This window comes from Triticum dicoccoides, chromosome 3B (assembly GCF_002162155.2).
Source record: "Triticum dicoccoides isolate Atlit2015 ecotype Zavitan chromosome 3B, WEW_v2.0, whole genome shotgun sequence".
In the NCBI taxonomy this organism is placed as follows: domain Eukaryota; kingdom Viridiplantae; phylum Streptophyta; class Magnoliopsida; order Poales; family Poaceae; genus Triticum; species Triticum dicoccoides.
Window position 1 is genome coordinate 415,078,885 of NC_041385.1, and position 11,057 is coordinate 415,089,941.

At 39.7% G+C, this 11,057-nt stretch overlaps 1 protein-coding gene across 9 annotated transcripts; it reads left to right on the forward strand.

Moving 5' to 3' along the window:
• Positions 1–6,381: 6,381 nt before the first annotated feature.
• On the forward strand, positions 6,382–10,719 carry LOC119276263. Of its 9 annotated transcripts, none has more exons than XR_005136448.1 (5): positions 6,382–6,747; positions 6,901–7,061; positions 7,807–7,978; positions 8,367–10,306; positions 10,409–10,719. XR_005136448.1 is itself a non-coding variant. In XM_037557292.1 (4 exons), exons 2-4 carry the CDS (start codon positions 7,037–7,039, stop codon positions 8,515–8,517), a joined length of 348 nt encoding a protein of 115 aa, XP_037413189.1. In that variant the 5' UTR covers positions 6,385–6,747; positions 6,901–7,036; the 3' UTR covers positions 8,518–10,461. The 9 variants fall into 9 exon arrangements, 1 of the variants encoding a protein (XP_037413189.1); XR_005136451.1 differs by having other exon boundaries at positions 8,367–8,805; positions 9,052–10,461; XR_005136450.1 differs by having other exon boundaries at positions 6,383–6,747; positions 8,367–8,805; positions 10,167–10,461.
• The last annotated feature ends 338 nt before the right edge of the window (positions 10,720–11,057 follow it).

Sequence of the window (11,057 nt, forward strand, 5' to 3'; positions counted from 1 at the left end):
GGGATCGATCTCGATCCAGGGGAATCGGGGGAGGGAGTAGAGCGCGTGGGGGGGCGAGTGGGGGTGTGGTGGTGGATTAGGGTTTGGGCAGGGGGTGTATAGGGAGTGGGGTGGGCCGGTTGGGTCGGTCGGCTGGGCCTTGGCCCAGTTGGCCAGGGGGAGGGGGGTTGTTTCCTTTTCTATTTAGTTTTGTTAGGTTTTCTTTTTTTATTCCTTTTCTTTTATTTATTTCCTTTTATGTTTTAATTCAATTTAAAATATTTATGTATTCTGTAAAAGTGTGTTTCCTTCACCTTAAATATCTAAACATTATTTGGCACAACCAAAACATTTTATTTTTAATGTTTGAAAACTTTGATGTTTGCCTTTAATTAAATTTGAATTTGGATCGGTTTTGAACTATCGAGAGTTTATCAATAGTAAGCGAGGTGACGTGGCATCGTTAACGTGGGATTACTGTAACCTGATTATCCGGGCGTCACAGAGAGCTCGGGCGTTTGGATCGCATGCCAAAGGTTATGCATATTGGGTACGTTTTGATCGCTATCAAACCTGTCCATACAAAATATTGGCATGATTTATCCTACTGTTGGCTAGATCTGAAGTATTACCTATCAAATCAATGTTTCTTTCTGTTTTGAGGCCACATGCATGTTGATTCTGTCAACACACGAGATCCCTGTAGATAGAACCATAAGAGGACTGGTCCTCTGATCATTGTAGGCCATCAACGCCCATTTAGGAATTAGGACACACATGTTATGTTTTGTTAGCAGCTGGTGAAGTTAATTTCGTAAGTCTACAATCTGCATGGTATACATCAGTTTAGTCGCTCGTTTGTGCCATCGTTGAGCTTGTCATGTCATGGTACGAGATTTTGTACCATCTATCTTTTCTATAGTTATTTTAATCTTTCATCGAGATGGACGAGGGTGGTAAAAGATTTTTGAGATTATTGTTCCCATCTTTGCATATTGCTTGGCTCTCGACATAGTGCTTATCAACCAAAGTTGAATTCTTGGTAATGTGACCTTCCTTTTAGATTTCAGTTATGTGCAACAGTAGAAGATGCTAGCCTTGTAATATAGAGCGAATGTAGAGAAAACATTTATACGGATGTATTAGTTATGACTTGTTATAAATATGCCCCACCACCTATGTAATTCAAATTAGTCAAACTTTAAGGAGGGTGGAGTCATGCTAGATTTATACTATAATATCCTTAATGTCTATAACTATAAGTGATGTCCTCTTTTATGCGGGTTTCCACTTAAAGAAATGATTTTTGAATCCTATTCAATAGAAATGTGAAAATATGTAAACGAAATAGAAGAAACAAAAGCATATAGGATATTTATTATATTATATTATATATTCCTAGGTTAGATTCATTATCTACATCATGTTCTCCGATGTGCAAGTTTTCGCAAACATTTCTATATTTCATTTCTAAAATGGACAGGCGCGGCAACACTTGCCTTTATGATAGAAGCCTGACCAAGAACTGTCAGTGTAATGAAGGATTTTTCGTTATTTTTGTGGTATTGGATTTTATACAGAATGACAGGGATGGGCCCAAAATCAAGGATATGTTATATAGCCCTTGTTCATACTTGGAACTCCAATCTGATGGATTGTGCTTGTTATTACTAAACAAATGATACTATTCTTTATTGTATTGCAGATTATCAAGACATTGGTGATCACATTAAACCAACATAGTATTTCTTAGTTATGCTGAAGTAAGTACTGCTACTGACCTTTTTCTGGGAACAATGTTTATCATTAGCAATATATTTTCACAATGTTGTTCTGTATTTTGTTTTCTTTAACTTGATCATGTTATCACCAAGAAATCAGATTGGTATTACTTGGAAAATATATTGCACAAGAAATCAGAGCATGGATATATAAACCAGAGCATCCCAATGTTGATATTACTTGGATTAGTATTTGTCTATTTACCTTTTATTAAAATCTTCTGCATGTTCTAACAAGAATAAAATCTGATAGACTACTGAATGTACATGTACGTATGTATTTCAATAAAATATGTACTGGTAATTCTGTTGGCATAGCATAAATTTGCTTTTGTCATCTATAAAATCATTACTGACAGTTTTGTGAATGTCAACACATGTTAAGATGTCTTCACTAAGAAGATTGAGTCTATATATAATTCTGCATCTTAATTGTCTGATTATTGGAGCATTACACGACATTGTCTGATTTGTATCATGTGAGAGCAGAAGAATAGGCGCAATCAACTAAGAACCATGCCAGGTGGATGGTGCAAGTTGTTGTCAAACGGACATATATATGGTGGTTATCCCGGGGAAAGTTGTTTGTTTTGATAGAAAAACTAAGGGAAAAGGATCCATTTGTGAAAAAACAAAGCCATTGGTTCGCAATACTGGGGTCATATCCAAGATTCAGCAGGAAGATAAGGTTAACTTGTTATCTACCTACTGTCTATCTATTCATGTTGGATGTTGACTTCTCATTCACCATCCTAGCGGCAGTTTCATTGTTTCTTAATATAGGCCTCTGATGTGGATATATTGGTAATCATTCTTCACCTGTTATGACTGAAGTTTGAATTCCACGTTGTATTGCCTTGATTTACAAATTGGTTTAAAAAATGAACATGATTATTGCCTACCATTTGTCCAAAATCGGTATATACAGAAGATCAGAAATCATGGCATGGTTCCTTGCCTGCTTATTGTGATGTGTAATTATTTTTGACAATCTGATGTTTTCACACATCATTACAAGATTCTTTAAAACTACCTTTGTAGAATATTTCAAACCCCGGTCTAGGATTATTCAGCTAACCATGTTTTTAAACCAACAGAGAATGTGAGAGAAAATATGTTGCTCGATACTGGTGAGGATAGTACACTATTTTGCTCGATATTGAAGCATCAGATCCTTCTTGTTCTATGCAACAACTAAGACTATTTTTCGCCACTACAGCCGTGAAACTTCAACCAATACATATGTGCTTGAGTTGCTTTGCAACACATAATGACCATCCAATGTTTGCTGTGGGTGGTCGCTTTCATCGTTGGAGTGAGCAGCTTGGCCTGGTACCATGCGCAGCAGTCCCACGGGATCTACCATCGCCTTCATTGCTGCCAAAGCCGGTGTAGTGTGCCGAAGATGTCAATGGTGGCGACACAAATGGTGAGCGGCTGATAAAGAGAAGATTGCTGTTGAGGTTTTTGTGCGGGAATGCTCTGATTATTGATTAGGGGAGCATTGTTTTGATTTAAGAGGAGATTAGTAGCTTATTTTGTTCACACATGTTTAAGAGGGGACCGAGAAAATTTCTTGCTAAGCTTATAACGGTGTTGCACGTGCAGGCATCTGCCATAAAGAAATATAACTACAAACAAAGCGTTTTTGATTAGGAGTAGATGCATCTTTAAAAGGAGTTTTAGCCAAGACGTGTGTTGCACGTGCAATCTTACTATGCCGCAGAGGACGATGAGCATGAGGAGAAGCTGAAGAAGGAAATGTTTGTGTTGTTCGTCTTAGCTACTTGCACGAGCTCTCACCTTTTTGATTCGTAGAATGATGAACTGACCACGATGATCTCACGCTGCTTTGGTTTGTAGATTGACGACTTCCCCACATATTATGGTTCGTAGGTTGCTAAATCACCCTTTTTGTTGCTTGCGCCTTAATTCGGTAATCCATCTACTAGCCTTTTGTTGAACAACACAAGTGAAATGTATGCAAGTACACAATTTATTTTAGGTTCGAAAGGCACTTAAGAGTTAAGACACTAGCTATAAACCTACTAACAAGGGGAATGTCTATGTGTCTGTGTGCAGTGTCCTTCTAATCGGTGGGGTTTATAAAGTGTGGCTGTGGGCACTTAATTAAGCATAATCCTGTTGTGGCAGAGGAGGAACCGGATTTACCTCCAATGAAGAGAAGCATTGTTAGCTAATTTTGCCTCTTTATCGAGTGGGTTATTGTATTGGGAGATGCCAGTGCTTATTTTGGTGTCATATACCAAAATTTCTTTTTAGTTCATCAGTTTAGTCCAATCTTGCAGAACAAAAACAAATAAAGTGCATAGAAATATTGCATTTGATAGAATTTATATGATGTTTCAAGGAACCGCGTGCTGCACTCTATGTTGCCATGTTGAATGGAAGCAACAACGGCACCGAGGAAACATGAGTTTATCGTTCAAAAGAGGTCTCTGAAATTTTAGAGGGTTGTGGTATATGAATCATTACTGGATGAGGAAAGGAGTGGGGGAGGATCTGCAGGTGTGTATTGTAGAACTTTACTGATGTAGGCGTTGATTTCATTTGCAAGATTCTGTATTGTTCTTTACCCATCTGCTCCTGGAATTGTGTACTAATTATGATTTGTTGAAGTTTCATGCAGCATTGTACGATGGATTTATATGGCTGCCTCACTAGGTAAAAGAGCTATATATTTTAGCATTTCTAATTCAGATAATCTATTTCTTATGGACCTATGAAACCTTAATGTTAATTCACAAAGCTCGGTCTTGCAAGAAAAACAAAAGGCAGCATAGCTGTGAGAAGATAACATATATCTTGTTTACTTTGTTGTAATTTGTGTGCTAACTTGGTCAGAGTTTTCCTATTTTGTAGTTTATGAAAAAAAAATCATGTTGTAGAAGATTTGCAAAATGTTCATCAAATTTTGGTTTATATTTCTGCCTAATATAAGAGCTCTATTTTCCTTGTTCATCCAACACTGCCCTTTTGATTGCAGTTCTTTCCTACACATACAGCCGAAACTTACAATTTGAACCCTTGGCCGATGCAAGAGATTAAGGATTAAACTCATGGCATCTAAAAAATTAGCTTGGGCTGTAAAAGGATCTAAAAAAGGGACTCCGAATGTCCTGTCAAAAGTGACTGACTCTGATAAACATTGATAATGGCATTTTGATCTAAAAAGTGGGCAGCCGATTTCCTAATTAACTAACTCTGAACGTCCCATAAAAAATAACTCCAAACGTCCAACTTATATTATGTTGGTGCTTAATACTAGGATGCTGGTGCCTGCATACGAGCTGATGTTCGGGAAGCCATCCCTTCACAGACTCTTTGAGGGCTACTTCAATCAAGCCGGGAGGGGGAACACAAGGGGTCATTTTGAAGATGCTGCAAGATCCTCATGTTAATTTGATCACAACTATAGGAAACGCCCTGTGGGTGTCGTTTCTTCACACATAAAATATATATTTTGGGCACTGACAACCATGTGCTCACATTCTTACATATTTATTATTTTTACAGGAAAATGTGACACCAACAACTAATGATGAACACATTCGTTCATTTATTTACATTGGCATTTTTTTGTCACCGGGACAATTTTATTGCCATGCATGATTTTGTTTATGAGACTGTTCAGGCATTTCCGAGCTTCTGTAAAGATGAGTACTATAAACCTTGCTTGTTCTCTCGGACTAGGCCTACCGCAAGCTTACCTCGACTGATTTCGGTGGCCCAAAGTGGCACTAGCTCGGAGACGACATCAACAAGCTCCTGAAGACTTGGTTGGTGGTGAGGCGCCTAGGCGATCTTGTGGATGGCTTTGAAATTCAATGGCATAGAAAGTGCAGAGGGAGAGGCGTGAGCAGTGGCGGTGTGCCTCCAGCATCTCTCTCACACATGAGCATTTGTGGCTAACAGAGGGCATGCGAGAGGAGAAGCGGGCGTTTGTCTGTTTTGAGAATTACAAGGATGGCACAATATCCAGGGTATTGTTGGATGTTAATTTATTTCTATGAGTTTGATCAAAGTTTGACTTTTTTGAACTGAAGTTTGACTTTCATAAACCTAATATAACATAGCGATACAAAGAAAGAAACTCAACGGTATTCGTCAAAGAGGCGAGCACCTGGAGCTTTCTTGGTTGCGACTGACCCTCCCCCGTGCTATAGTGACAGGAGAGGCGAAAAGGAGGTTCCCCTCGATCCCTCGCTCCGCCGACGGCTGGATCGACGGTTCCCTCCCTCTCTGGCCGCTACTTCAGCGACAGGGGAGTGGGGGGACCTCAGATCTGTGCTTGAAGCGTGTAGATAGTAGGGTAGTTGTCTCCGGCGGCGTTGGCTGTTTTTTATGTATGTCATCTTATACTACCATCAATAACATAAGTATACATAAGTATGAGACATGCACACAAGGTATATTTGATTGGGAGTAGATGAATCTTTGAAAAGAGCATTAGCGGAGACGTGGGTTGCACGCGCAAACTTACTAGTCTTCGTTAACGCTAATATGCACGATCCACTTCGCCAACTGCCCGCCCACCCGCACCACAGTTTCCCCGCCTCCGCTCGCTGCCCCGCCTCCGCCGCTCGCCCCGCCCGCCGCCTCCCCTTCACGCCGCCCCCGCTCAGCCCAGCCTCCGCCCGCTCGCCTCCCTCCTCGCCCCCTCGCAGCCTCGCCGGATCTCCCCGCCGCCTCGCCGGATCTCCCCGCTTCCCCATACATCGCCCTCACCGCACCGGCGCGCTCCTCACTTCCCCGAGCAGGCGACCCAGGCTGCCTCTGCCATTGGAACCACCACCTCATCCTTATGCGAGCCGTCGTCGGAGCCATGACTGTGGGCCGACTTTTGCCGCCGTTGCCGCCGCTGGGATCATCCTACTTGTCCCTCCACGCGCCACCAATACAAGCTGCGGAACCGCTGCCGGCACAGCCCTCAGCCGCATGAAGGAATAGTCGCCACCTCTTACAGGTAAGCAACGAAGCATCTCGCCTCACCAAGTCGCGTCCCGGTGCGCCATCACCAACAACCGAATGAAAACTATTCTCTCTTCATCAAGCTAAGAAATAATTCCTTCATGAACTGATTTCGCTAATGACATGTTGATTTTGCGTTGTACTGAAGTTGATGGCAAGTTGACGACATGTTGATTTTCCGTCGTACTGAACTTGATGGACAAGTTCTTATATCAACCACAACGAGCGAGAGCAATTTATAGGGCACCAGATTTGCACAGCAAGATCTAACATCGACAGGGTGGATGCATGCACCTTCACCGCCTGCAGGTAACCACTGCTTGCTTGAGTCTCCTTCCTATGTGTGGGTACTGTATTTGTTACTTGCGTGGATCCACAGACCAAAGTGTCTTGGTTGCAAGAACTGCACGAGTAAATGGTGATTGGACAATGTCTTAAGATGACTGACTTTTCTACATGGAAGTAAGTGATTATGCAAATCCAAACTATGTATGTATAATGGTTTGACACTATTATTAATACCGATTTAGGTAGCATCATTTAGTTCATGCAACTGTAAGGCCATTTTGGCTATCACTACGAGAAATAACACCTATACAGGCTCCACCAGTAAACATCACAATTCATGTGTTGTTTTGGAAATTGACATGACAACAGTATGCTCCTCAACCTTGTAATCCTATGTTATGGGGGAAGAACAATTTTCAGTTATTTTCATGACTGCACATTTGATGTTTTCTGTTCAATGTTAAATCATAACCATTTGTGTTTTTAAGACATATCTAGACTGCAAAAACTTAACCATTTAGTTTTATGTATGAAAAATTACAATACTTTAATGAAATTCTAGATAGACAAGTTTGTTGAGGTGATTTTCTGTACAAAAAACAGTAAGTATGCAGCCCTAACTTGTTATCTGGATGGTTCAGCATGTGCATATAAGCTTTTGGCCTGCAATCAAGTTTGAAATTAAAAGTTCTGGAAAAATATACATGAAGTTCAGAGTTACTTTCTAAAAGTCTGATGCATCTCAAACTCTATTGCCTTCCTGCAGAGGAAATGGAAAGAGAGGTGGAGCTGGTGCAGGCTTTCCAGGCCATCGAGGCGGCCGCGCAGAGGTTCTTCGTCACGTACCAACAGGTCGTGGCGGCGGTGTGTGCCATGATGGAGGCGTCGGGCAAACGGGCGCTGTTCGTGCCAGCGAGCTCCACATTCTGGTTCGACATGTATGTTATTTTTCTCAATGAGAATGGTGTTAAATTAGATTACTCAGAATCCCGGTTTTGGCCATGTATGTGCATTTTAAACGTTTGTTTATATATGAACCAAAAACTGAGGTGAGTTGTGATTTCCGAATCTGGTGAGGGAATTAGAAAAACTTAAGACGAAGTAGGAGAGGGTCTTGAAGTATACTGCCATCAACCTGATCGATATGTTCCTCCTTGCATTTGCTCCATTACATGAACTGAAAATCCAGCAATGTTGTAAAAGAGATAAATAGTGAACTTATGGGTTTTTCATTTGTAGATGCTTTTGACTGCTATAAGTTTCATAAAATATTTTGTCCATCAAACTCTATGTTTCTTATACATGAAAAAAGATATGCAACTGCAGGAAGAAAGAGTACAATGATCGTTGGAGAGTGGAGACGGTGGAAGAGGGTGGGAACCACATGATCATTGCAGCGCTTTGCTACTTACCATTGTCATGTAGAGGGTGCTCCCGGGTGATTGGCAATGCATGCCAGTTACCATTTGTTGGTTAGGTATTTTTACAAATTGTAATAGAAATGGTATGAGTTCTCAAGCAGGAGCTGGAGCTACTTTTTGTTCGTCAGTTTAATTTTTACTAACCTGTAACTTAAGCTGCAACTACTGTGTCAAGTGGCAGCTGGTGAGCCAGATCAAAAATGGATCGATGAGTGTCAACATCCTTGGTTCTGAAGCAATTCGTGAAGCGTCTCCGGCCAGAACAATCTGCTGCTTACAGAGTATTGTCTGCCTAGAAGCCATGTTGCTAGATAAGTATAAACACTGGGACTATCAAGAAGCTGGTGAGTTTCTACCATCCTTCATTGTTAGCATGATTAGACATTCAATATATTTATTCATATTCATATATTTTTTAAATCTATGCGAAGCTCATGTTTAGATACTTGATGCTGACATGTGCACCAAAAATCTAAAATGAACACAATTATTAATGGATGATACTTTGATCAATAATTTCTATGGCTTCGGTCATGCACTGATTTTGCTATATTCTGTTCTTCTAAAAACAATTCATCACAAAATTTCAGCTGAGCTCCACTGCATCTTATCCTGAATCTCCGTCGATTATTTTTTCAAAGATTTATTGCATTTATGACTGCCTTGCCGGCCATCATCCCACTCCCCATGGCATCGATGGAGTCTTGGGGCAAAGTTTAGGTGATTATTTGGCAATGCAAAATTAGTACGCTCGTCTAACTTGGCTACCATTGGTGCATTACTTTCTTTGACAACATATTTGGACTTTGCATGAATACAGAAGTGATGGTTGGAGTAATAGTTGTGGAGAAATAGAGTTGCATTTTAGGATAATGGGTAAAATTGGAGCTATGATTAGTTGTGGGTTTAAGAATTGAGATCTAGAAAATGCATTGTTCATTTACTTCATTTAAACTGGCATGTCACTTGTCACATCCATGGAAATAATTTGCTGAAGAGACAACAAAGTTTAGTTTCAGGTCGTGTCTTCTTTTGTTTCACGGTTGTTTAAACTTTGTGGCGTCGCTGTTCCTGTCGGCCTTCATTAGGTTGATGTACTATTCTCTTCTTAATAATATATTTATACACGTAGCATGTTCATGGAAAAAATGAAATGAGTTTTTGCTACATTTGAGCATTGCATTTTAAAGTAAAGTTTCAGCCATTATTTTCTACCAGAAATTTAGTGATCTATATGCAAACAATCTCTCTATTTTTAGTAATCTTGTGGGACGTCAGAGAACAGATGACATGATCACATCCCCAGTAAATGTGTCAATCATACTAAACCATTGACAGTTTCTAATTTTGGATATTGAAAGAATGATATTTTCTCGAGTAAAATGAGAATGCTGATTAATCCATTTTCTATTTCTGAGCTATCTTGATAATTCTTAGCTATTTTGATGTTTCGCTTGATAGCAATTATTACTGTCTAAGAAGACTTAAGTGTGGGAGACTGTGGTTTCAAATCAGAGAATTGTGTTTCGAGATTACTAACATACTACTCCCTCCGTCCGGAAATACTTGTCATCAAAATTAATAAAAGAGAATGTATCTAGATGTATTTTAGTTCTAGATACATCGTTTTTTATCCATTTTGATGACAAGTATTTTTGGACGGAGGGAGTATTTCATATGATTTTTTTTCTTCATTTACATATAGGCCAAGATGTTCTCAATATGCCGCATCTGGAACGTCTAGGAAAAGATTAACCATCTGAAGACTCGGTTACCTGGTTTTATTTTAAATGAAGTTGTGTGTGTGAGGAGAGCAATAAATTCGTGCATGAACTACCTGTGTTGGTAAGAATTTAGGTGTTCCTAAAATTGATTAGATGATTGACCCGATCTTGTTAGTCAGCTGGTTGTAACTAACATAGTACACTCTTTTGTTTCCATCGAAAGATAAAATATGCCAGGAATGATGTGTTATCGATAATTTTTGGGTTCACTGAACCACGAGCGAGGTGGGAGGAGAGTCAGGCATATTATTCTGGAGTGGCATATTTTTGGGTTCACTGAAGCAGGAGCCCAGTCTGATCGTAGATGTTCTTATCCCCTTAGCAGGAGAGGGTAGGAGAGAGAGAGCAAATCATAGCTTCTTAACTATATCTGTGTTGCACGTGCATGTTTACTAGTATTGGTGTTAAACCTACTGTATTCCAACTTTTTATGGATTATAAACTATTTTACTGTGCGTTGCATGTGCATGTTTACTAGTATTGGTGTTAAACCTAATGTATTCCAACTTTATATGGATTATAAACTATTTTACTAGCCATAGATTCATCAAAATAAGCAAACAACACACGCAAAATAGAATCTGTCAAAAACAGAACAGTCTGTAGCAATCTGTAACTAACGTGAATTTCTGCTACTCTAAAAATCCTACCAAAATAGGAAGTACTGGACAATTTGTTTATGAACAGCAGAAAAAAGAATCAACGCAAAAGCACGTTTCTGTGATTTAATAAAATTATATTCGTGCGTGCAAAGTTTCTGCTTTTCAGCAGAATCAAATCAACTTATCATCGTAGGTTATCCTATAAGTTTT

Bases quoted from the DNA above. Each gene is read 5' to 3' on its own strand.
- LOC119276263 (XM_037557292.1), top strand. From the start codon at position 7,037: ATGCATGCACCTTCACCGCCTGCAG. The intron at 7,062-7,806 runs GTAACCACTGCT...GCCTTCCTGCAG, and splicing joins TGCACCTTCACCGCCTGCAG to AGGAAATGGAAAGAGAGGTG. The intron at 7,979-8,366 runs GTATGTTATTTT...ATGCAACTGCAG, and splicing joins TCCACATTCTGGTTCGACAT to GAAGAAAGAGTACAATGATC.